Source organism: Muntiacus reevesi, chromosome 17 (genome assembly GCF_963930625.1).
Source record: "Muntiacus reevesi chromosome 17, mMunRee1.1, whole genome shotgun sequence".
In the NCBI taxonomy this organism is placed as follows: domain Eukaryota; kingdom Metazoa; phylum Chordata; class Mammalia; order Artiodactyla; family Cervidae; genus Muntiacus; species Muntiacus reevesi.
In genome coordinates this window covers 61,512,182-61,539,911 of record NC_089265.1, presented here as the reverse complement: position 1 = coordinate 61,539,911, position 27,730 = coordinate 61,512,182, and the positions used below count along the sequence as shown (strand labels likewise).

Sequence of the window (27,730 nt, the reverse complement as noted above, 5' to 3'; positions counted from 1 at the left end):
AGCTTGCATTTTCCCTTAGCATAAGCATTCTTCCACTAATATTCCAAATAGCAGCTAGGTGAGAAGGTAACTCAAGGAATGTTTTACCTAGATAAGCTCACAATTTAGAAAGGGAAATGGAGAGATTTAATTTAAAATGTGACTTATTCCCTAACACATACAGTCACAGGAAAGCAAAGAGTTGTTACAACCTCCAGAAAAAAAAAAAAAAAAAATCACAGGACTGCAAAGAAAAGTGACCTAACCATCCCATGTATAAAGGAAACAAATTTAGGATTATATTTCATTCAGATGTGGATGGATACATTTACAGTGTTAAATATGAAATTTATACATGGGCACAAATTTAGTTAGAAAATAAACATTTCTGTGAGATTACTATGTGATCCTTATTACTATTTACAAAGAATATAATGACAAATCACAAAGAAAAATAAGCAAATTATCACAGATTAAAATCCTTTACACATTTTTCTACCCATGAATTCTCTGTTCCACATCTGAACTTAATAGTAGAATTTCATAGCTGACATTCAACACTCATTTCATTATTAAAATGTATCAAAACTGATTTAAAAGACACAAAAGGAAAAACAATCAGCCAAAAACATGTTTTCTCCAGTGTTTGGCCAATGGGCTCTGGTTCACAGGAATACGGAAATGCAGCTGAAGGCCATCTCAGAAGCACTTCTGGTTTACAAATGTCAGCAAGTGATGGATAAAGGAAGCTTCCTGTAGGTTTCCATGTAACACCAAACACTAGAGTCCAACGTTGATAAACTTCCATGTTGTATTTTTAAGAGAATATGGCCGCAGCTTGAATCCTTCTTCTCACTTAAAGCCCGAAGTAATTATGTAAAATACATTTGCCTTTTAGATCAAGTCAGAACAGTCAGAAACTGCCAATCAGTGATGAATGAGCCGAGTCACTGTTACATCGATGGATCAAGAAGGGGCCTGAGCGGAGCCTCCAGGGACTGTTTGTGAGCAAGCTGATGGCGCTGGACCCCCACTGCCTGTCCCAGGAGGACAACAGGTGGGTTTCATCCACTGGGGGCCCCTGGCTTAGCAAGAAAGTCACATCGTCATAGTTAGTGATCAGTAAATCACAACAGCAAATCAGAAGAAATACTCTTTCTGGCTTTCATTGACTGTACTTTGCATGTTGAGCTCACTTTTCAGAGCAGTTTCAGCATTGTCTCCAGTTTTGGGAATATTTGTTTCATTTTTTTGGTATAGCCATCTCTGTTGATAAATGCGTATAGCAATGGCAGTGATGCAGAGCAAAATAAATATCACAACCGCTATCACACCTAGAGAGAAGGGAAAATACAAAGTCGGATTATAAACTGTAAATGGCAGCCTAACTAGACTCTACCTTAGCGCCATTTATCACCAGAAAATGTGAAACCAAGTAATATTCTAACATTAAGGTTACTCCTAAGTCCATGCAAACACAGAGGCTTTACGCCTTAACTCCAAAGACACATCTGATTGGATTCCAATTCACACTAAAGTGCAGAAGCACCGCGGGCCTCTTCCGTCATACCTGCGTGGCTAACCAAGTAGGCGGGTTTTCATTTTTAAAAGGCAATAGACTGTGCGGCCCCATCGCGGAGTGATTAAATGCTCTGCCGCTGATGTGCAGGTCCTAAGTTGTGACCGGCTCTTCGCGACGCTCCTCCACCCTCCGAGTGGGCTGGTCTGTCTCCCAGTGCGCTCAGGTTCTCAGTCGTGTCCGACTCTTTGTGACCCACGGACTGGAGAGCCCGCCAGGCTCCTCTGTTCGTGGAGATTCCCCAGGCAAGAATACTGGAGTGGGTTGCCATACCCTCCCCCAGGGGGTCTTCCCAGCCCAGGGATCAAGCCCAGGTCTCCTGCATCGCAGGCGGCTTCTTTACCATCTGAGTCACCACGGAGCTCAGATGCATGTCCATCGAGTTGACGATGCTATCATCTAACATTCTCATCCTCTGCTGCCCCATTTTTCCTTTCACCTCAATCTTTCCTAGCAGCAGTCTCTTCCAATGAGCCAGCTTTTTGCACCAAGTGGCCAAATTTTTACCTGCTTTAATGAAAATTTGATTAAACTGTTATGCTGATATACAGTTGAACTACAATAATGTGATGTATATTTCATCTGTCTATGAGACCAAGAGAATCATAAGTGATTGTTGCCTCTGGGGGTCTAACACTCTTGTGTGACCCCCCTGTGACTTGCTTCTAACCAATACAAGATGACAAAGCTGATGGTCTGCACCTGATTATTTGTACATGATTACATGATGATGTTACAGAAGACTGTAGCACCTGTCCTGCTGGAGTGTCCCTCTTCCTGCTGGCTATGAGGTGGCAAGAGCCATGCTGGGAAGCCACCCCGCGCCAAGGAGCTCTGTCTGTGAACCAGTGAAAGTCCAGAAGCGCTCAGCGCCACAGCTGCAAGGCAACGAGTGCTGCCAACTATCTATGCAAGTGAAACAGGCTCCATCCCCAGCGGGAACTTCAAATGTGACCCCAGCCCAGGATCCCAAATGACACATTCATTTCAGGATTGTGAGACCTAAGCAGGGGACCTAACTGAGATGTGTCCGAACTCCTGACCCATATAAACTGAGGAATAATACACGTGGATTGTGTTACGTTGCTACATAGGTGATAATTTGTCATGCAGCAATTGATAACTAACATCTTATATTATAAAAACTTGTGGAAATATTAGTAACATTCAGTTATATGGAAAGTAAAGCATTTCTCATGTTGGGAATGTTTTAAGTATTGAAGACGTTAACTTTGCCAGTGGTTCTCAACCTTGGCTATGTAGTAGATGATAACAGAATTTTTGGTGGGAGGCTGTGGTATCAGTATTATTTCAAAAGTTTCACAGATTATTTTAATGCACCATCAAGCTAAGCCATCAGGAGGTTAAGTCAAGCTATATCACATTACAGAAGAATAAATATCCAATCCATTCTGAAACAGGCAAAAAGGAACATTTGCTAGTCAATATAGCTTTAAGATGATTGGCACAGGCATTAATTAGTATTTCCAATTAACAAATGTAAGCAAACACACGTTAGTGTTTAGTTACGTAAATCAAAATTCGTGTTGCAAAATGAAGTTTCTTTATTATACTCTGGGACAGACTTAAGCAAGTGTGGTGGAGCCCACCAAACTTGAAGCTTGGTTAAGTGCAACTGGTCACAAAGATTCCTGAGCACATGCCATCAGGAAGCAGACTCCTTAGCTGAGAAGAGGCAGCATATTTACTACTCTATGAACATTCTTAAATATTTATTCATAAGTAGAATATTCATTACTTTCAATATATTTTCCATCTCATGTGAGAGCCAATAACAGAGTTAATTACTTTTATGTTTAGTCATAGAGCTTCGTTTTAAGAGCTATGTCATATCCAATTTTAGTGTCAGGGAACGCTAACTCAGTAACAGTGACCAAACCAGCAATTCTATGACGACCGTCACCATTACACTGACCCACCGATACATCCAGGATTTTCTGTGTGTGATAGATCACCTGTAACTCTACCTTGTTTCTGCTTTGTGAGGTTTGGTGGGGTCCTGGAATAACCTCCATCTCCACCCTCTATCTGAAGAAGCTGAGATAACTTGAAGAACGCATCTGATGGCTTCCATAACCTTCCTATCAGCAACTCCAGTGTAAATGTGTTTTTGACAAGTGCTCACGCCTGTCCGTGTCTCTGTCTACATGTCTGTATCTTTCTCTATCCATCCATCTGCCCATCCACAGGATAGACTGCTTGGCAAGAAATACTCTGTGATCTCTGGTTTATCAGGTTTGAATATTGATTAGGTTAATACTCCTTTCCTAGTGCTTCCTTTGTTTACAGGGGAGAAAATAAAAATGCAAAATGCAGAATATGGAGAAATTCACCTATTGGGATAATCCTTTAAACAGATCAATATTTCACAAAGGTGAAGTCTGTGATCAATTTCTTTAAAAGCCTGATAGTTCCTTCAGGAACAATACACCGGAGGTTTAGGTGCTCAGTAACTGACAAACCACACAGATGGAGGCTGCTCCAGGTGCATCGTAGGGTCCAGGAAACTGCACCCTCTGCCCCTAAGGCCTTCTGTGCTTGGCTCCCGTGTATCAGGGGCCGAAAGGGAACTCCCAGGGGAGTGACACTAGAGTAACTTACTTTGTACATCTTGTCAGTGATCTTTAGCAAAAAGCAATGCAACTGTTTAGTGGTAAAGAATCTGCCTGCCAATGCTGGAGATGCAGGAGACAGGGGTTCAGTTCCTGGGAATGGCGACCCACTCCAGTACTCCTGCCAGGAAAATCCCATGGACTGAAGAGCCTGGCCAGCTAGTTCATGGGGTCCCAACAAGTCGGACACGACTCAACGACTGAGCACACCCACAGGCAGGCAGTAAAACTAAGGGCCACATCTTTGTTCTTTCATCAGTTTGACTTTTACCTTTGTTCTCTCCAATAAAAGGGCACCAACTCCGATAATTTGCAAAATTTTGAACTTTGGTTCCTACTTTGTAAATATTAATCACATTTAAGTTGATTTATTTTCACTTAACTTTGACATTATAGTGAAGTTTTCTCATTAAAAATAAATCAGAATGATTTAGGATTAAGAATTTAAATGTTAACAAGAAAGTTGTTCCTTTTGGATATGCATTATAAATAATATTTATGGTTTTTATTTGTTTTTGAGTTATAAGATGGAGGTCATATTCCCCACTCATTACAAAAATAAGTAATTGATACAGAAATGGAAATAATGACATTCTTACATAGATTTGATCAGCACTTTAAAATGTCTGAATATTTCACTAGTTGTCTGGAGAAACCTGGTGTCTTAATAAATGCAGGCAGGTCGGATCTGAGCAGGTGTGTAGCTGGCCCAAACAATGGACCCCAGTCCAATCACCAACCTCTGGGAGCAATCACCTCACTTTGAGGTGGCAGAGAATGGACAGCAGTTTACTCCACTCACCAGGCAGAGTTGGCACCTGACTCACATTTCCATAACCTAGTTAAGCAAATTAAAATGTTCTTTGACTGGTAAGGAGGGAGAATTGAATATTAATTTTTGAGTCCTACCTGGATAAATTTTGTTTCAGGGTATATAATAGAAGATATTTAAAGTGCAATTACTTTTACTTCTTCATATATATATAAATATACACACATATATATGAATGGATTTACTTAATGGATATCTATATCTATCAGTTTAGATAGATAGATAGCTACCTATTTCTCTGCCGAAAGATAAGCTTGATGCTAGATACAGTTTTATATCTTTATGTTTAGGTAAATGACAATTTGTATAATTTAGGTGCTTCTCCCAATAAATGTTGCATTTTTTATTTAAAATAAAATTTATTTTCTTTTCAAATTTAGAGAACAATTGTTTTGCAATGTTGTGTTAGTTTCTATTATACGACAAGGTGAATCAGCAGCTTTCCACGAGCTGTTTTACACACAGTAGTGTATATATGTCAGTGCTACTTTATGTTTTATTTTTGATGTTATTTTTAAGTGTTCTGGGGTAAGGGGCTGACCAATGGCTATTTGTCAGAAGTAAAAGTAAATGTGTCTTAAATATGCATCCATTCTGAGAGAAACTAATGACTATTTTCAAGTGAAAAACCTCTTATTATTAGAGTTTGTCAACCATCCTTTAAAAAAGAGGAGCCATCAGTTCCTTCAAAGCTTTTTCAAAGGAGCTGAGTTCGGTTCAGTTACAGCAAGAACATTAGCAAAGGTACGTGGTCTGCCATTGACCTCACAATCATCACGGATTCTCAGATACTTTTTGGACTCTGCTAACGGTGACAACAGAACCAGAGGTCATTCGCGGCCCCGTTACCTCCGATGACCGCGGAGTCACTCCTGTCGGCATTAACTAAGGGCTGTCCCTCATCTGTTGGTCCAGAACGACCTACAGTAGAAAAAGAGAGAATGACAGAGATGGAAAGGAGTTGTGAGAAACCCACAAACATCTGAAAGAGGAGCAGATGGTGCAGTGACAGAAGCGAATGTGAAGCGAAGAATGGAAGGACCCGAGAAGCGAGAAGATGCACTGAGGACCTTGGGGGCCTCTGGCATGGGGGCTCAGCACAATCCTGCCGGCGCGTGGAGCGAGCGCAGGCGCAGGGATGGAGATGGGGCGAGTCACCCACCTGCCCCGCCGGCCAGAGGGCCGCTCGCCTCCCGCGCAGGGGCTCCGGGCCCAGCCCCGTCCGCGCAGCCGGGCGCGGGGGCCACGTGGCCGCGGACGGCGGCCCGGGCGCGGCCGCCAGCGCGCAGCGCCGCCTTCAGAGGGGCCGCGGGCCCGAAGCGCACGGCGGAAAGGCAGCCGGTGAAGCCGCGCGCGCCCGCCCGCAGCGTGTCGGGGTCCGCGCCGAGGGGCTCTGCGGGCAGAGAAGCGGGCACAGCGTTAGCGCTCCGGGCATCTGGCGCGGACCGGGCCAGCCTGCCGACCTGAACCGAGGCCCCTGCAAGCCCTCCTCCTCCTTCCCTAGGAAAAGGTCCGCGGCCTAGCAGCGAGCCCTTGGGTGATACTCCCCGTGGGGAAAATTAAAGCTCCCTGGGATGCGGCCACTGTTACGGGCGAATGAAATCCTCCTCCACCAATGCAGATTTCAAAATATTTTGAACGGGACTTGTGACCAGTACTCTAGATGGTTGGTGACCTAGATCTCATGAGTTGGGGGATGGCAGAGTTCTGGTAACTCCTGAAGTTACCTCCTAATTAATATTTTAGTCTTGCTGACTGTTCTGAGCCTCACAGTGAGGGCATATCCTTACCCATAACTGCTGTCCCGGGAACCCCACACCCCACTTTCTTTTCCTCTCTCCACAAGGGTGATCTCTGTCCCTATTCTGTAAATAAAGGCTTGCCCTCACCAACCCCATCCTGATCCCCATTCTCACCCCAAACTGACAGAGGCTGGTTATTAAGACCGAAAGAAGAGCCGCGGTGGACACAGGCGAGCGGAGCATCAATTCCCTCATGTCGGTGATGCCTGCATCCCGCAGTGCACCTGCTCAGTGGGCATGAAATCTGACCCAAGACCCCTTAGTTGCAGACCTCAAGTTTAAATGTGTCAGTCAGGGAAGGAAGAGGCTGCGTCCCCCTCTGTGTGAGGCAACTGTGGCATCTGCTGTCACACTCCTTCCTGCTTCACCACGTGTAGAAAGGCTCACAGTCTCTTCTTTTTCAAGCAATCATAAACAGTTACCAAGAATTTACCAAATGACTCCCATAGTCTGGGCATTGTGTTAAGCGATTTATAGAGGTTATTTTTTAATGTTCAAACCACCCTGAGTACTTTTATTCCTATTTGAAGTTAAATTAAGGGACAAGTAAGTGGGGGTCATTATATTGTTCTTTCTTCTTTAATGAATGCATGTACCTGCCATAGAATATGTGTATATATTCTGTAAGTTTTTTGGCTGGCATAATGCATGCATGCTAAGTCCCTTCAGTCGTGACTTAGGTCCTACTCTTTGTGACAGAGGTCCTACTCTTTGTGACCCCTGGACTGCAGCTCACCAGGCTCCTCTGTCCATGGGATTCTCCAGGCAAGAGCACTGGAGCTGGACGTTGTGCCCTCCTGCAGGGGGCTGGCATAATAGTCAGCCTTTAAGTTCACCTGAAAATCTGAGCTCTGAATCTATCATGATGTTGTGGATTAACTCTCAGAGGACAGCCTTTATTTCTCTTGAGTTTGAGGTTTTGAGGAGCACTGCTCTTTTGTCTCCATTTCCTGATGAAAATAAATAATAAATAGCTTCTATGGGACATGTGTCATCCAGTACATTCATGCTGCTGCTGCTAAGTCGCTCAGTCGTGTCCGACTCTGTGCGACCCCATGGACTACAGCTCACCCAGCTCCTCCATCCGTGGGATTCTCCAGGCAAAAGCACTGGAGTGGGCTAGACACTGTGAAAAATAAAGGGCTATTGTTATCATAAAAATAAAGTGAGTATTTAGAGCAGGATTTAGTGACTTGCCTCATGCTATACCACTAGTAAGCCATTGGAGAGAACTTTTGAATAGGAGCGTTTGAACTCTGAAGCCAAGAGTGTAACCTCGCTGGCAGTGAGCTTTGTCAGCCAGCTTTATCCAGAGTATCAGTAACAGAAGGTCACTGTCCTCGGCTCATCCATCTCCCTCATGCAACATGGGGAAGCTCCTGGTGGACAGTGTGTTTTATTCTTGTCTTCCCCTGCACTTAGCCTAGTGTCTGTAACATAGGACACATGCACTATATATTTTATAATCAAAGAATACATTTAGTCCTATCACCACCCTTCTATGGAGAGTCTGGCTGTTGAAATTTTTTAAATATGGCCCTGTCAAGGTGTGTTCTGAGAAATTCAGAGGTCCCTCCTTGTGATTCTGGGAAAGACTGAAGGCAGGAGAAGGGGACAACAGAGGATGAGATGGTTGGATGGCATCACCGACTCAATGGACCTGAGTCTGAGCAAACTCCGGGAGATGGTGAAGGACAGAGAATCCTGGCGTGCTGCGGTCCACAGGGTCACAAAGAGTCAGACACGACTGAGCAACTGAACGACAACACCACCACCATCTTGTGACAAAAGATGACTTGCACTGGCTTCAGCTAAGGATGCATGTCCATAGTTGGCTGACATCTTACGCCACTGAGTTTTACCAAATGTCATGGTAACTAAACACGTCCTTATTGTCATTAAAGGTAACCAACATACTCTGAAGCTTCTTTTGAAGGGTGAAAAAATATGCCACTTCCAAATATGCCACTTTGGCATAAGGATTAGTTACTTGAAAACAGTAGGGAAAAGGACACTGATGTCCGTTTTTCTTCTTGAAAGCAGCAGATAAAACGCCCATGGAAAAGCTGCCTTCTCTGTACGAGGAGAGAAAATGCACTCTTATGACCAGAGATAAGCAGTCCAGCCCAGAGAAATCTGCACCTACAAACATTGTTAACAGACACTCTCCTCATGCATTTTATTACTTTTGCACCATCACCACTCTGTTCAAATCAGTATATAAATACTTGGGCCTGCCTGCTTTTGGGTCTTCAGTTTCCTATGGGGGTGACATATACATTTACAAATCTTTCTGTTTTTCTCCTGTTAATATGTCTTAAGCAAATTTAATTCCCAGGCCCAGTCACAGATCTTAAGAGAAAAGAGGTCAAGCATTGTCTCCCCTATAAACTCATGGGGTGGATTTCTTGAATCTTATTACAGGTTGTTACTTTTTCTCCTATTAAACTTCATTTCATAATGAGATAAATTTTGTATCTTTATTTCTCCTGGCTTGACAAAAAGCTGTACCTTCAAGAAAAATGGTCTAACTTTGAGATTTTCAGCAAATGCACTGGGACTATTTGAGCTTACAAAATTTTTTTCATGAGTTTAAAATTGCAAAAATAAGGTTTGCTATGGAAAAGACCTCTAAAAAGACCTAAACTCAAGGGACATGCATTTGCATTATTATAATCACCATAAACATCTCTCTGACACACATAGCTATATTGGCCAAGTTGATTATATGAAATATCAAATAGCTTTATGCATGTGGAATTTTAGGTAGATTCCTAAGTACACTGAAGTAAAATAAGCTTGGCGCAACCCCACTAACGGATTATCAATTAAAAGGTTACTTGAAAGATGACTTTATTTTTTAAATTTTGCATTCAGACAGTATCTGTTTCTTAAAGGAAGATACCCTTGCTTATGTAACCCAGGACTTTTGCAAGGCTAAAATACTGGAGAAAAAATCACAGGTAAAATAAAAGTTTTAGCTGTTGGACAAGAAGAGCACTAGACACTACTAGTTTTTCTTGTCAAAGTTTTGACTGAGAGCCACCAGGCAAGGGTAACAGAAGGAACCCAGGGCAGACATATCATAACGAGTCAGAGCAATTTTGTGGAATTTATTTATTTAAAGATAACCTGGCTTCATGTCTGTAGACAGTGTTATTACTAAAGAAAGAAACAACAGTAGTATATTATATTACATTATACTTTCCCATATTTCAAGGTACTTTATTTATATATGTGTGTGTGTGTGTGGATTTGAGAACGTGAATGTGTATGGGAGGATTTATATGTATCCGAATAGCCTATCATTAATCACGTAGCTTTAACTATGCTATGCATGTATGTATGGGTATAAATATACATTGAAAGGTTTGGTGTTCATAACTTTCTGTCATTTTCCCAGCCTGAGGTCATGGTTTTTATTTATTTATTTATTTTTTTGATTGGAGTAATTCTCTAGTATATTCTTCAGATGGGATGTTGGAATAATAATTAATCTCAATCTTTCCTTGTTATCCAAAATATCTTTTATAACCTTGTCAGATAAATTATATATTAGATCCTTGAGCTTCAATCATTCTTCTTAGCAGCATAACTATATCATTATATCATTTTTATTCTGCTTTGTTGCAAAAGAAAAATTGGATGCTGGTACCAATACTATTATTTTTATTGTAGCAACTTCTGCCTGAAAAGTTTGGAAGACTTTTCTCTATGGTTTTGTAATTCAGGAATTTTCCCAGAATTTCTGCAGATCTGTGTCTATTCTCATTAAGATCAATAAGTCCTTTCAATCTGCAACTCAGCTTTTCCTTTAGTTAAGAGAAATTTTTTAATACATAATTTTTGTCTTTGCTTTTAATTCTCTTTTTGGATCTCCAGTTATTCACACTGAATGTTCTAGATCTAACTTCCAAGTCCCTTTTATTTTCCCTCCTAATTTCTGCTTCTTAATCTTTTTGCTTATGGCATGATACTCCATGTCACTTTTAATCATTGATGTGTCTCTTCTTTAGATCGTCCAGTGACATTTTTAAAAGTCATATTAACTCCCAGAGTTTATGTTTGTATCTGTATGTGTGATTTTATTAAAATCTTGAGTGCCAAGTTTTATCCTAGTTTTCTGTCTTCTTCAGTAGCTCTAAATTGATGTAGAAATTTTGTTTGTTGTTTTTTCTTCTTGCCCCATCCCCACTATTACTTTTAGATTCTCTTAGTGGTGGAATCATTATTTACTCAGAGAAGGCAGTGGCACCCCACTCCTATACTCTTGCCTGGAAAATCCCATGGAGGGAGCAGCCTGGTGGGCTGCAGTCCATGGGGTTGCTATGAGTCGGACACGACTGAACGACTTCACTTTTATCTTCATGCATTGGAGAAGGAAATGGCAGCCCACTCCAGTGTTCTTACCTGGAGTATCCCAGGGACGGGGGAGCCTGGTGGGCTGCCGTCTATGGGGTCGCACAGAGTCGGACACGACTGAAGCGACTTAGCAGCAGCAGCAGGATTATTTACTTACATATTTATTGGGACAGCTTGTTGGAACTCCATGGTTGGAGATGTTATACGACACACTAGTCCTGACACTCTGGGCAGTGACGCTTCTCTGCCCCTGTAGCCAGCAGCAGACCTGCAGGCAGACTGTCTGACTTCCTATGAAGCATAGGAAGAGGTCTCTCACCCTTGCTTTCACCATGGTAGGAAGGACATGACCCAATGATCCAGCCCTTTATCAGCTTCAGAAGGAGCAGAGAGAATGGGGATCATCATGTGGAGCAATGCTGACCTTCCCTATGGAAGTCTTGAGTTCTCTGAGAGGCAAGCTTTCCCCAGGATCTACAGGCTTCACGCACCACCCAAGACTGCTATGTCCTCCTCCAGCTGCTGCTGCTGCCAACTCGCTTCAGTCGTGTCCAACTCGTGCAACCCCATGGACAGCAGCCCACCAGGCGCCTCTGTCCCTGGGATTCTCCAGGCAAGAACAATGGAGTGGGTTGCCATTTCCTTCTCCAGTGCACACATGCACGCTAAGTCGCTTCAGTCGTGTCCGACCCTGTGTGACCCCATGGACAGCAGCCCACCAGGCTCCCCCGTCCCTGGGATTCTCCAGGCAAGAACACTGGCGTGGGTTGCCATTTCCTTCTCCAGCGTCCTCCTCCAGTCCAGTGGGCAAATCCTCACCTCTGCTCTCTTATTCACACTTCCCTGCCTTCTTCTGCCTACTGGGCTGGCCCTACAGTTCCTGGGTTTAGGGGTACTAGTAAGTTTAACTGGGAGTAGAAACAAGTCTTATGGTCCAAGCTGCCATTTCCCAGACCTAGGTCCACACAAAGTCAGCATTCAAATTAACAGAACTGTGCTTAGAAACACAGTGAGAATCTGTCTTCCCTGTTAGCTGACTCCTGAAATCCCATCCTTAAGGATCCTTCCTTTTGGCTCAAAAATCTTCCCTTTAAAGTGCAAAGGAAAAAAAAAGTGGGGGAAACCTTAGGCAAAACTTAATGCAAATTAGAAACTTACATATTAGGATGAAAATGCTTGATCAACCCTCAGCTTGAGAACACGGGCATCAACAAGAAGTAAGGGCAAATCAGGGGCACTTTCAAGATAGGGTAAGGAGGGGGCAGGAAAGAGGTTTGAGTGTGAATGTGAAGCAAAGTCGCCTCTAGGAAAGAGTGTGCTGAGGGCTGAGAATAAAGTTCATTTCCCTGTAATTTTGAGTAAACCCTCTTAAATCACTTTGGATAAAAACAGATTTAATCTATTTTTTCTCTTAAAAATTGTCTGTGGTACAAAATCTTGAGAGCAGTATCAGACTTCCAACAATTCAGGGCATAAACATTCTCAACTGTCTCAGGTGTTGGTAGTGTTGCCTTTAAGATATATTGCCAAGGTCATGCATTCTAACACAAGAGATGATTTCTGGTTTTGTGAGGGACAAGCATGTTAATGAAAGGTCCACAAGGAAAGGGAAGGAACAAAGTGAAGAGCTTTCTGCTACCCACAATGAGCAGTGCTTCTGCAAGGCGCTGGCGGTAAACAGTGGAAGCAAAGAGTGTTTCCAAGATTCCCTAAGGCTCTCATCTGCAAGCAAGTATCAGGAAAAGTGACCTGTCCATGGGACTGCAGAAAGCAATGAAGAGCATCAGAAAGTGTCAATACGTAGCTAAGTGAATACTGACTGTTGAAACAACAGCAGTAATAATGTCTTGTGGAAAAAACAATACCCATAAGTGAAGTGCATGACAACAATGGCAGAAAGGGTGGAAGAGGAAGTAAAATGGGAGTAAAAATAAGGTTTCCATGTGTTTGGGAAGTGTCCATTCAAGGTAGAATGTAATAAATCAAGTATGAGTAATCTTTGGAGTAACAGCTAAAAAAATAAAGCGGTACAGCTATAAAGCTGATACCAAAGATTAATAGTCTCAAATGGGAAGTAATTCAGCTGCAAGTTAACATGAGAATAAACAAACTGGTATATTCATGCAATAAAAGACTATCAAGCAAAGAAAGCTAGTGAGCCATGACTACATGCAACAAATGTTAAAAAATATTTTGGCAAACAGAATTGGCTAGAATGAATATAAATATCAACCTGCTATTTAGTTTGGACTTGATGAAACAACAGTGAACATCCTTTAATTTAAATAAATGACATGATTAGAAAATGATGCTAAGTAGAATTTTCAGCCTGTCTTTTGAACAATTCATCATTGGAGGTACCTAATTTTCAGAGTCAGCAAGAAGTGACTTATTCTCCCTTCCCTGCACCCCACTTCCACCACACCAAACTATCGCTGGCACTTGCAACCAATACCTGGGAAGCAATGAGGGGTAATCTGGAACTCCGAGCACTTTAACAAGCACTCCCAGAAGGTATTTCCTGGAATAATCGTTGTTTAGTCACTAACTCGTGTCTGACTCTTTGCGACACCATGGACTGCAGTCCACCAGGCTCCTCTGTCCCTGGAATTTTCCCAGCAAGAATACTGGAGTGGGTTCTCATTTCCTCCTCCAGGGGATCTTCCCAACGCAAGGACAGAACCCTCATCTCCTGTTTGGCAGGTGGACTGTTTACCACTGAGCCACCTGGGAAGCCCAGGTGGAAAAATAGTCTTTAGTAAACTAAAAAGACTCTTCCTATAATAACATTTGAGTAGTCTTTCACATAACAAAGAAACATTGTCAGAATTCTACATGGTTGCTGCTTTCAGCTCATCAGTCCTTCTCTAAATTGTGATTAGGCTCATGTAGCCTCTCCTTGATATACCCTCACTCCAACTCAGAGGTCCAAACTCACTCATACAATAGAAGAAATGTCCAGTTACGACTCAGTGTTCCAACTCTCCCAGGGACATGTGCAGAAAATGCATTATTAGCAAAAGAAATAAATCTCTAATTGAATTTTTATTATTCAGATATAATTCACATCTCATAAAATTCACCCTTTTAAAGTGTACAGTTCAGTGGGTTTTTTACAGTTGTAAAACTATTCCCAGTATGTAACTGCAGAATCTATCATCCTCAAAGAAGTCCTGTACCTATTAGTGATCACTCCTCACTCCTACCCGCCCCCAGTCCCTGGTGAGTCTAAACTGCTTTCTGTTTCTATGGATTTAACTATTCTGGGCATTTCATATAGAAGAAGTCATACAGTATGTAATATTTTGTGTTTATCTTTTTTTATTTAGCATAATGTTTTCAAGGTTCATCCATATGGTCCCACGTATGAGTACTTCATTACTTTTTATGGACCAGCATTCCATTGTACACAACTTTTGTTTGTTCCTTAGTTGATAGACACAGGAGTTGTTTCCAATTTTTGGTTCTTATGAATAACACTTCTCTGAAGACTTGTGCACACTTTTTGTATGTGGGTATATATTTTCAATTTCTTTGGGTATTTACCTGTGAGTGGAATTTCTGGGTCACTTGGTAACTGTTTAACGTTTTAGGGAACTGCCAAACTGTTTTTCCCCAGCAGCTGCACAATTTTACATTCTCATCAGCAAGGCACAAGAGTTCCAATTTCCCCATATCCTCTATGACACTTGTTACTGTCTGTCTGTATGATCACAGCCGTCTTACTGGGTGTGAAAAGGTGTGTGAGTGCTTCGTTGTTTCAGCCGTGTCCGATTCTTTGTGACCCATGGACTGCAGCCCATCAGGCTCCTCTGTCCATGGGATTCTCCAGGCAAGATACTGGAGGGGGTTACCAGCCCTCCTCCAGGGGATCTTCCCGACGCAGGGACAGAACCCGTGTCTCCTGTGTCTGCTGCATTGCAGGGGGATTCTTCACTGCTGGGCCAGCAGGGAAGGCCGTGAAATGGTACCTTGTGGTTTTGACTTGCATTTTGTTGATAACTAGTTATTCTGAACATCATTTTTTGTTTATCCTTTGTGTATCTTCTTTTAAAAAATGTCTACCCAGACCCTTTGGTCATTTTTAAGTTAGTTTACGTATCTTTTTATTGTTTAGTTGTAGGAGTTCTTTATATATTCTCTATAAAATCTCTTATCAGATTCATGACTGGCAAATATTTTTCTTCATTTTATAGGTTGTCTTTTTACTTTCTTGATAGTGTCCTTCAAATTACAGAAGTGTTAATTTTAATGAGGTCCAATTTATATATTTTTCTTTGCTGCTTATGCTTTTGAGAAACTTTGATCTAACCCAAGGTTTTTGAAAAACCTTCTCTGAGAAATCATTGCCTAATCCAAGGTTACAAGACTTACAGTTATGTTTCACTCTAAGAATTTTATAATTTTAGGTACAAAGTTAGGTCTATCATCCATTTTGAGTTAATTTTTGTGTCTGGTGTTAAGTAGGAGTCCTACCTCACTTTTTAAACTTGTGGATATCCAGCTGGGCCAGCACCATTTGTCGAAGAGACTATTTTTTTTCCCTCTACTGAATGGCCTTGGCGCCAATGCTAAAAGTCAGTGGACCTAAATACATAGTTTTACTTCTTGACTGTTGATCTACTCCACTAATCAATATATATCTCTTATGCCAATACCACATAGTTTTAATTACTGTGGCCTTGTTCTAAGTTTTGAAATCATGAAGAATGAGACCTCCATCTTCATTCTTCCTCTCAAGATTGTTTTGGCTATTTGGAACCCTTGCATTTCTACATGAATTCTGGAATCAACTTTTCAATTTCTGTAGAAAAGACCATTTGGATTTGGATCTAAGCCTGTAGATAAACTTGGGGAGCACTGCCATCTTAGCAACACTGAGTCTTTTAATCCATGAACACATATATTTCTATTTATGTAGCTCTTGCATAATTCCTTCCAACAATATTCTATGGTTTTCAGTGTACATATCTTGTACTTCTTCTGTTAAAGTTATTTCAAAGTATTTGCTTCTTTTTAATGCTATTGTGAATAGAATTTATATTTCATTCTTCATGTTAGCCCTGTATTATTCATTGATAACATATAGAAATACAATAAATTATTGTGTTGATCTTGCATCTTTGCCAAAACTATTTATTAGTTCTAATAGCTTTTTCCATGGAGATCATGTCCTTTATAAATACAGATAATTTTATAGAAAAAGATCATAGTTTTTTCCCTATGAAATCATGTCCTTTACAAATACAGATAATTTAACTTCCTTTTTTATTGGATATTTTTTGCTCTTTTCCTTGCCTAGTAGCCCTCATTCAAATCTGCACTACTGTCTTGAACAAAAATGCTAAGAGTGGACATCCTTATCTGATTATTGATCTTAGGGGAAGACTTCCATTATTTCACCATAGCTGTGTGGTTTTTGCAAATGCCTTTTTTACACATGAGGAAGTCCCTTTCATTTCTAATTTGTTCAGTGTTTTTACTATGAAAGCATGCTGGATTTTTTTCAAATGCTTTTTCTCTGTCTATTGAGGCAATCATGTGCCTTTTGTCCTTAACTCTATAAACATAGTGCATTACATTGATTTTTATCTGTTGAGCCAACCTTAAATTCCTGGAAGAAACCTTACTTGGTCATGGCATATAATAATTTTTATATATTATGGTATTAGACTTGCTAATAATTTGCTGAGCGTTTTTGCATTTACATTCATATTCCTGAAATTTGATAAACTCTTTGTGTCTTTCTATGTAAATTTCTTCTAAATGAGATAAATTCTTAGGGAGAGTATAGGAAAGACTAATACATGTCACATAAGTCAAGGGAGTTTTCCTATCTAAGCTCTAGTCTCTCCATGCAGATCCCAGTAGGTACTTGCCGTGAATTATTTATCACCCAGTTATCATATATGAGTTCCATTTCCACATACAGTCCTTCAGTTGATTTCTTTTCCCACTCAGATAATTGGCTTACCAAAGTTTATTCACATGACTATATTGATTTGAACTGTATTCTCCCCTAGGAAAAGACAGGAAGATGTATCTTTAGTTTGCACACTTCAAGAACAGATTTTTGTTTTGTTTTGATATTTGAGGTTTGTTATTTTGATTGCTTTTTTTAACGCTCAGAACCCAAAATAAACAGAATACCAATTATACAAAAGTCTTTAGAGAAATAAAACGTAGCAAAAATGCTACGGTACCTTCAGTTCAGTTTAGTTGCTCAGTTGTGTCCGACTCTTTGCCACCCCATGAACCAGAGCACGCCAGGCCTACCTGTCTATCACCAATTCCCAGAGTCCACCCAAACCTATGTCCATTGTGTCTGTGATGCCATCCAACCATCTCATCCTCTGTCATCCCCTTCTCCTCTGCCCTCAATCTTTCCCGGCATCAGAGTCTTTTCAAATGAGTCAGCTCTCTGTATCAGGTGGCCAAAGTATTGGACTTTCAGCTTCAGTATCAATCCTTCCAATGAACAACCAGGACTGATCCCCTTTAGGATGGAATGGTTGGATCTCCTACCAGTCCAAGGGACTCTCAAGAGTCTTCTACAACACCACAGTTCAAAAGCATCAATTCTTTAGCACTCAGCATTTTTTATAGTCCAAATCTCGCATCCATACATGACTACTGAAAAACCACAGCTTTGACAATACTGGCCTTTGTCAACAAAGTAATGTCTCTGCTTTTTAATATGCTGTCTATGTTGGTCATAACTTTCCTTCCAAGGAGCAAGTGTCTTTTTTTTTTTTTTTTTTTTTGCAAGTGTCTTTTAATTTTATGGCTGCAATCACCATCTGCAGTGATTTTGGAGCCCCCCCAGAAAATCAAGCTTCCATTTCCACTCTTTCCCCATCTATCTGCCATGAGGTGATGGGACCGGATGCCATGATCTTAGTTTTCTGAATGTTGAGCTTTAAGCCAATTTTTTCACTCTCCTCTTTCACTTTCATCAAGAGGCTCTTTAGTGCTTTTTTGCTTTCTGCCGTAAGGGTGGTGTCATCTGCATATCTGAGGTTATTGATATTTCTCCCAACAATCTTGATTCCAGCGTGTGCTTCCTCCAGCCCAGCGTTTCTCATGATGTACTCTGCATATAAGTTAAATAAGCAGGGTGACAAGATACAGCCTTGATGTACTCCTTTTCCTATTTGGAACCAGCCTGTTGTTCCATGTCCAGTTCTAACTGTTGCTTTCTGACCTGCATACAGGTTTCTCAAGAGGCAGGTCAGGTGGTCTGGTATGTCCATCTCTTTCAGAATTTTACAGTTTATTGTGATCCACAGAGTCAAAGGCTTTGGCATAGTCAATAATGCAGAAATAGACAATTTTTTTTTTAACTCTCTTGCTTTTTCGATGATCCAGAGGATGTTGGCAATTTGATCTCTGGTTCCTCTGCCTTTTCTAAAACCAGCTTGAACATCTGGAAGTTCACGGTTCATGTATTGCTGAAGCCTGGCTTGGAGAATTTTGAGCATTACTTTACTAGCATGTGAGATGATTGCAATTGTGTGGTAGTTTGAGCATTCTTTGGGATTGCCTTTCTTTGGGATTAGAATGAAAACTGACCTTTTCCAGTCCTGTGGCCACTGCTGAGTTTTCCAAATTTGCTGGCATATTGAGTGCAGCACTTTCACAGCATCTTTCTGATTTGAAATAGCTCAACTGGAATTCCATCACTTTCACTAGCTTTGTTCGTAGTGATGCTTCCTAAGGCCCACCTGACTTCACATTCCAGGATGTCCACCTCTAGTTAGGTGTGAGTAATCACACCTTCATGATTATCTGGGTCATGAAGACCTTTTTTGTACAGTTCTTCTGTGTATTCTTGCCCCCTCTTCTTAATATCTTCTGCTTCTGTTAGGTCCATACCATTTCTGTCCTTTATTGAGTCATCTTTGCATGAAATGTTCCCTGGGTATCTCTAACTTTCTTGAAGAGATCTCTAGTCTTTCCCATTCTATTGTTTTCCTCTATTTCTTTGCATTGATCGCTGAGGAAGGCTTTCCATATCTTTCCTTTTCCCCTTTGCTTTTCGCTTCCCTTCTTTTCACAACTATTTGTAAGGCCTCCTCAGACAGCCATTTTGCTTTTTTGCATTTCTTTTCCATGGGGATGATCTTGCTCCCTGTCTCTTGTACAATGTCACAAACCTCCGTCCATAGTTCATCAGGCACTCTGTCTATCAGATCTAGTCTCTTAAATCTATTTCTCACTTCCACTGTATAGTCATAAGCGGTTTGATTTAGGTCATACCTGAATGGTCTAGTGCTTTTCCCTACTTTCTTCAATTTAAGTCTGAATGTGGCAATAAGGAGTTCATGATCTGAGCCACAGTCAGCTCCCGGTCTTGTTTTTGCTGACTGAATAGAGCTTCTCCATCTTTGGCTGCAAAGGATATAATCAATCTGATTTCAGTGTTGGCCATCTGATGATGTCCATGTGCAGAGTCTTCTCTTGTGTTGTTGGAAGAGGCTGTTTGCTATGACCAGTGCGTGCTCTTGGCAGAACTCTATTAGCCTTTGCCCTGCTTCATTCTGTACTCCAAGGCCAAATTTGCCTGTTAACTCCAGGTGTTTCTTGACTTCCTACTTTCGCATTCCAGTCCCCTATAATGAAAAGGACGTCATTTTTGGGTGTTAGTTCTAGAAGGTCTTGAAGGTCTTCATAGAACCATTCAACTTCAGCTTCTTCAGCGTTACTGGTCAGGGCATAGCCTTGGATTACTGTGATATTGAATGGTTTGCCTTGGAAATGAACAGAGATCATTCTGTCGTTTTTGAGATTGCATAAAATCTCAAAGTAAGGTACCTTACTTGGTATTTTAAAGTTCTCATACTCCGGGATTATAAGTCCTATCAGAGTCAAAACTACACAGAACACTAGAAATCTAAAGATTTACATTTAAAGTAGGATTATACTGAAACTATTTTATAGTAACTGGGAAAACTTAACCTGATTGGTCATCACTAATATGATCATTGAAGAATGGAAAGAACAAAGGGGTTGTTAATCAGAAGTCTATGTCAAAGCACCTTCCAAAACTCATTAGGGAAAACAATAATAACAACTATATTAGTTAATCATTAGAACACTATTTTATTGTTTATATTTTGTGTTATATCACAAGTGCTTTGAGGGCAGGTACAGTATGTATTTTGCTATGAGGCATATTCAAAATGTCCAGTGAAATATAAGCACATACTAGGAACCACCAAACATTCCGGAATGGATAACTCCATGAGTCAAAATAGCTAACAAGAAATACTGAGGTCACACTCTGTGTAGGGCTTTCTACTAAAAGAAGTAGTTGCTTCTTTTACTTAATGTCCATGTTGTACAAGATAATTAATATAGTTTTCTATTGTCTTTAACAGCAATATACTCCTGCATTAAACAGAATCTTAATGATTTTGAAAATTATGTATGTTAAGTACATTTTATTATCTTGTGTTACAAAATTTTAATTATTATTTTGTATTACAAAATTTTGACCACTTTATTATTTTTGGCCCCTTAATCTTATTTGTATTTTTCTTTATAGATGTTATTAAATCTTATGCTGTAATTTTAAACTCTTTAATTTAATAATTCCTGATTTTTTTTAACATGTTTGGAAAGACTTTCTCCTCTACAAGATTATAAAAATACCTCCACACACACACACACACAAGTAAGTACTGGATAGCTTATCATAGTTTGGGACAACTTTCTCAGAGGAATTAATAGCTCCTTATTAACCAATCTGTTGGTCTAGTTTCCTATGTCAATGAAGTGAAGTTCTGCCTATTTGCCAAATCTGAACACAAAACTGTAGTCTCACACTCAGTAACTGGTTTGGACAGTGGTGGCAGAACAGAAGCCATCCAAAAATAAAGTTATCCAAAACATGAAAACTTTTATTAGCCTTTGATCAAGATACATACCTCTAGGTTCAGATGAAATGAATATTTATAATTTTATTAGATTCAATTGCTTCAGGCTATAAACTTCATTGCTGAGTTTCAACTTTAATTTTTATGGCCTGAGAGAGATGCATTTGAATATATCATCCTTGAATAAAAACATTAACACCTTCAATTCCATGCTACTGTTCTCTATATATTAAATCACAGGAAAATAAAAATTCATATAACAAAACCTATTATTCTACTTTTTAATTAAAATGATCCTTTTCATATAATACAGTTTAGTAATTAAGTCAATTTCCATAATCTATTGCCTATTTCTTTATAGATCATACATTTGAATCTAATTTGCCTTTAAAATACCCCTTTGTCAATTTCACACTTACTGATGGCGACCTTCTACCTGGGGACATGGGCATTTCTGAACACGCCTCATTTCTCCTGTTGGATGCTGGAGTCACTGAGGGCATGGAGTTGTGTGTGATGTGTTTGTTTGGACCATATCTGTCCTTTGGGCTGGGAAAAGAGTGCACACAGACTTCTCCTCTACGGTGGAGGAGGGGTCAGATCTGGGTGCAGACAGGACAATCATTCCACCCACAGCTTGCACCCACTTGACAGAAATGCAGCTCTGAGGCTTGCACATACTTTGAAATTGAAGTGAAAGTGTCAGTCGCTCAGTTGTGTCTGACTCTGTGACTCCAGGACTGTAGCCATGGAATTCTCCAGGCAAGAATACTGGAGTGGGTAGGCATTCCTTTCTCCAGGGGATTTTCCCGACCGAGGGACTGAACCGAGGTTTCCCACATTGCAGGCAGATTCATTACCAGCTCAGCTGCCAGTGAAGCCCCTGGCATACATTTTAGGTGATCGGTTACTTACTTTTCACAAACCAAGGATCAGTAGGGCCAGAGAGTAGAGCTCAAAATCAGATAAAAAGGGAGCAAACTGCTCTCCATTTGGATACTAAAAACAATTATAAGTTAGGCTGACAACCAAAGATAGGGTTTCATCTCCCTGTTCTCTAAAACTGAAGTGGTCTTTGAGCTTTTAGGAATTTCAGAATCTCTATTTAAACATATACCGTTATTCTCACGGGCGAAAGCTGAGAGAGCAGTTACTCTTTTGAATTGTTTTTCAAAGTCTTTTTTTTTTTTTTTTGGTCTGTTTTTGTTTGTTTTCCCTTTCTTTTAAAATTACGCCACTATTTAAACAGAATAAAAAACTAATATCATGAAAACAGAGATGTCAGAAGTGCCTGGTAAACGTCCAAACGACACATTAGAGGCTGGAATACTCAGCTCTACAACAGGCTGTGATGGGTATAAGCATCTCCCAGCATTCAACGGGGAACAAATGTTTTCATTTTTATTTCTGTGTTAATTATATCACCACTATCCCACATGTGGGGAGCGTGAAGAACAATGAACCACAGGAAAGGTCATTCAGCACAAGCTGCCTGTCTATCAAACACATTATCAAAGCCAGACAGATTCTATATCCACCTTTAAGGCGTGATTACAGTGCAGGACCTTCACCGCTTCAGCATAAAGTTGTTATTTACCATACCAAGCAAGACCATATTCTTACCCTTCTTCATTGGCTTAATCAGCCATTCTAGCAGCTGAGCTTTTTAACAGTTAGGCTGTAGCATCTGAAACTTACACTTTTGTTATTACCATTTATAAGAGCGCCCTCGGAAATAGCACTAGGATTCATATTTCCTCTGTCTGAAAAGTAAGAAGTCACCGTTTTATTGTCCATCTGTTTGAAAGATGTGATTGTTTTAATAGTTACTATGCTTCTCAACATATTTGGAACATCCCTCCATGTGCCTTCTCTAACACTAAGTTTGTGATGTACTATATATATATGTAAGGTAGAAGAAATGACCAAAAGAATCAATGCATAAATGGCTGAACACCTAATAAGTTTCCATTGATTATTTAGGACAAAACAAAATTATATGAATAACAAGTACTAGAGAAGGAATAATAAATATGCCATGGAGAATTTCCCCTAGATAACATTTAAATATCAATAAAATATAGTTTATAAATAATCAAAAAGAAAAGAAATACCTTTCAATATTTGTTTTTATTTCAATGTAATTCTCAGTGAAAAGGGGGGGGAAAGGCATCAAGGTTTTGACATTTAAAGAGTAAAGTATGCTTTTACTTTGGCATTTTTATGGAGAATAACTAACAGCCATAAAGGACAGGACGTCTGTGGGATATTTAGAGTGTGATTTTCCTAGAGTAGCTGGGAGTGATGAAAACATTTCACCTCAGCCCACAGGCAAGGCAGGGACCAGGCCACAGCTCAAAGCTTACTTGTTTGCTAAGAGCAGCTTTTTCTTAAGCCTACGTCTAGATTTATCATTAAAATGATTTCTGCATTTGACCCCTGATTACTAAAGAGTTTGTGAACTTGCTATCTGCTTTGATTTTGTCTTCCCTGAATTGTTAGAAAAATGCAAAGTTTCATTACGCTTGATTGCTAAGTGAGAGGGTAAGTGTGGAGGCAGTTTTCAAGGAACGCCCCTGTTCAACTCGCAAGCAGCACTCCCCCGTGATTATATGCGCACTCGGACAAGAGTGCAAGCTTCCACCCTGATTGTCACTCACTGGGAAATCACGACTATGTCAAGGAGCTCCTTTCAGCGGGATGAATGCTTCCCATATTTGCAACGTAACACTTCTGATCTCAATCATGGGGTGGTAGGGGCAGGGGGCCCTCTTTCTTCCACTTACCTAAAACTGTCCCCAGCATAATGGACTTGACAGCATTGAATTCTGTCCCTGAAGACAGGATGACTTGTCTCCTTGCATTCTGGTTAACCTATTAAATGTTCCACAAGATGTAAACATCAAAATGGCAAGCAATTTTGATAAAAGGATGGGAATCAAAGGAAAACCAAGAAAAATGATAAAAGTAATCCATATGTTCAAGCTATCACAAAGGTTAAAAGAGAAAAGTATTTTATAAACAACTTCTTTAGCACCTCAAATTTCACTTCACCCCATCCTTTTCCCCTACATTTGTCTTCATGATTTAAGTATCATAATTGGTACAGTCCACAAAGAGATGCAGGAGCTACTTTGAACCTCAAAGTTTTTACTTATTTAGAGGAAATTTATAACATGAACAGAAAAAAATGTATTATTCATACAGATTCAACGTAAAAGATTACTCTTCAAAACCCAGTGACAATGCATAATTTAAAGACTCTGATGTTTCTCAAAATGTATTTCCACTTTAAGCAAGATCGTGCTTTTTCTGTGTGTTTAACCTTCAGTAGCATTTGCTCTTCTGTAATCCAGTGGGAATAGGTTCCCACGGGAATATGTCCAGTAGTCACTATGAAAAGCTAGGAATATTTCCCAATCGAATAAAGTGAAACCAGGGAGGAGAGCACGGTATTTCAAAAGGTCAAATGTTAATAAAAAACTTTGGCAGTCTCTTGATAAACTAACATTGCTAAGTGAAATAAAACACCTTGACTACATTTCCTGTCCTAGACTTATGGAAGGACAGTGCCGAATGTGTATTTCGTTTATTAGGATTTGTTATCAAATTTTGGCTTTAAGTCATGCTTTCTGAGCATCTTGATTTTGGTTACCGCTGCTGCTGTTGAATTCACGACCTTACCTCTACAGACATCACTGCTGCTTCTCTGTTAATGATTTTGATTACAGTTGTTGTTGTTGAATTCACAACCTTACCTCTACAGACATCACTGCTGCTTCTCTGTTAATCCTCACGTGGTGAGGCTGCCCATCAGCCAAGTTTTTAAAACCAAAATTAAAAACGTCAGGGTCTCGGTGTCTGTCCAGCTTATACCTGATCTGCAAACTTCCTAAAGAAGAGAAAAATAACATTGTAACTAAAATAGAATTTTATAAAAACTGGCAATGCAGGTGCTAATGCACATTAAAAAAATTAATACAATTTGAATCTATGGAGCCTTTACTTGAGTGCATACAGTCACTTTTCCCAGACTAGCAATTATTTATATGCTGTTCTGGGGCCAAATTCAGAATCCAATTACACAGTCTTAAAAATCAAGACCAAACAGTCTTTTTCCAAGTTCTTCCATTTTCCTGAAGCAGAGGAAAAAGTCCAAGTTAAGCATATGAAAACACCAAGTGAGGCTTGAAGTTAATTATTCATGTGGTATTCGTATTATTAAATGGTAAAACCTCAAGCAATTTTGTATTAACTTTCAGTTTCTACAAGCATAACTTCTTTTCATGTGACTTACTTTAATGCATTTTAATGTATCACTGACATTCACATTATTTTTTTGCACAACCAGAAATATTTTCTAATGTTTCTACCATAATCAAGAAATAGCAAAAAGAGAAGAGTGAGTGATTTGCTACAGTATCCAAATCTCCCAATCCACACCTGCTCTTCTTCACAGATGCACTCTCCACCCGGCACTGTGCTATCATCCTAATAGATCCTATTAGTCAGTGATTGTAGAAATCTTTTCCAGAAGTTTCTCCCTTTATTCTCCATGAGAAAGGGTTGAAGCTTAGTTTTGTTCTCTAATGGGAGACTGTTAGTTCTGCTCTTTTCCTGGCGACCATGGGTCAGGGAACACTCATTCTACTTCTCTTTATACGTGGATGGGCATGCGGCTTCCCAGGTGGCGCAAGTGGTGAAGAACCCACCAGCCAATGCAGGAGAAATGAGCCTCTTGTTCGACCCCTGGGTTGGGAAAATCCCCTGCAGGAGGGCATGGCAACCCACTCCAGTATTCTAGTCTGGAGAAGCCCATGGACAGAGGAGCCTGGAGGGCTGGAATCCACAGGGTCACAGAGTCAGACACGACTGAAGTAACAGCCCGCTCACAGGCAACAGGGCATGACTGGCTTCCCAACCTCTGATGGGTAGAGAACAGTACCATTTACCCGATGCTCAAGGAAACTGGGTTTCATATGATTTAACACACTTTATGATTTCACTTCCAAGGAGGAGTAAATAGCTTCCATATAGAAAATGAGATGCCCTCTTTCAAAATGAACAGTGTTGCTGTTGTTCAGTCGCTCAACTGTGTCTGCCTCTTTGTGACACCACGGACTGCAGCACGCCAGGCTTCCCTATCCATCACCATCTCTCAGAGTTTGCTCAAACTCAGGTCCACTGAATAGGTGATGCCATCCAGCTGTCTCGTACTCTGTCGTCCCCTTCTCCTCCTGCCCTCAATCTTTCCCAGCATCAGTGTCTTCCAATGAGTCAGCTCTTTGCATCAGGTGGCCAAAGTATTGGAGCTTCAGTTTCAGCATCAGTCCTTCCAATGAATATTCAGGGTTGACTTCCTTTAGGACTGACTGGTTTGATCTTTTTGCTGTCCCAGGGACTCTCAAGAGTTTTCTCCAGCACCACAGTATGAAATTCCTTGGCTGTCAGCCTTCTTTATGATACAATTCTCACATACGTTGCTGTTGTTCAGTCACTCTTTGGGACCCCCATGGAGAGCAGCACGCCAGGCTTCCCTGTCCTTCACTATATCTGGAGTTTGCTTAAACTCATGTCCATTGAGTAGGTGATGCCATCTAATCATCTCATCCTCTGTCATCCCCTTCTCCTCTTGCCCTCAATCTTTCCCAGCACCAGGGTCATTTCCAACGAATCAGCTCTTCACATCAGGTGGTCAAAGTATTGGAACTTCAGTTTCAGAATCAGTCCTTCCAATGAATATTCAGGGTTGATTTCCTTTAGGATGGACTGGTTTGATCTCCTTGCTGCCAAAGGGATTCCCAAGAGTCTTCTTGAACACCACAGTTCAAAAACATCAACTCTTTGGCACTCAGCCTTCTTCATGGTCCAACTCTGACATCCACACATGCCTACTGAAAAACCACAGCTTTTACAATACTGACCTTTGTCAACAAAGCAATGTCTCCGCTTTTTAATATTCTGTCTAGGTTTGGCATAGCTTTTCTTCCAAGGAGCAAGCGTCTTTTAATTTCATGGCTGCAGTCACCATCTGCAGTGATTTTGGAGCCCAGGAAAATAAAGTCTCTCACTGTTTCCATTGTTTCCCATCTATTTGCCATAAAGTGATGGGACTGGATGCCATGATCTTCGTTTTTTGAACATTAAGTTTTAAGCCAAATTTTTCACTCTCCTCTTTCACTTTCATCAAGAAGCTCTTTAGTTCCTCTTTGCTTTCTGCCATAAGGATGGTCATCTGCATATCTGAGGTTATTGATATTTCTTCCAACAATCTAGATTCCAGCTTTTGCTTTGTTCAGCCCAGCACTTCACATAATGTACTCTGCATATAAGTGAAACAAGCGGGGTGATAATATACAGCTTTGAGATACTCCTTTGCCCAATTCTGAACCAGTCCATTGTTCCAAGTCCGGTTCTAACTTGCTTCTTGACACGCATACAGATTTCTCAGGAGGCAGGTAAAGCGATGTGGCATTCCCATCTCTTTTAAGAATTTTCCACAGTTTGTTGTGATCCACACAGACAAAGGCTTTAGTGTAATCAATGAAGCAAAAGTAGATGTTCTTCTGGAACTTTCTTGCTTTTTCTATGATCCAACAGATGTTGGCAATTTAATCTCTGGTTGCTCTGCCTTTTCTAAATCCAGCTTGAACATCTGGAAGTTC

The 27,730-nt window shown here is 40.5% G+C and overlaps 1 protein-coding gene across 1 annotated transcript in view; it reads right to left on the bottom strand.

The window, feature by feature from the left end:
* Positions 1–237: 237 nt before the first annotated feature.
* Positions 238–27,730, bottom strand: part of LOC136148444 (contactin-associated protein-like 3) — a 216,414-nt gene continuing 188,921 nt past the window's right edge. The window contains exons 20-24 of the mRNA XM_065907997.1: positions 24,824–24,957; positions 23,852–23,939; positions 6,186–6,416; positions 5,873–5,944; positions 238–1,313 (exon numbers count right to left, since the gene is read on the bottom strand). Of these exons, the coding sequence (XP_065764069.1) occupies positions 1,120–1,313; positions 5,873–5,944; positions 6,186–6,416; positions 23,852–23,939; positions 24,824–24,957 (719 nt within the window). The 3' untranslated portion in view covers positions 238–1,119. The remainder of the gene's footprint in view (positions 1,314–5,872; positions 5,945–6,185; positions 6,417–23,851; positions 23,940–24,823; positions 24,958–27,730) is intronic.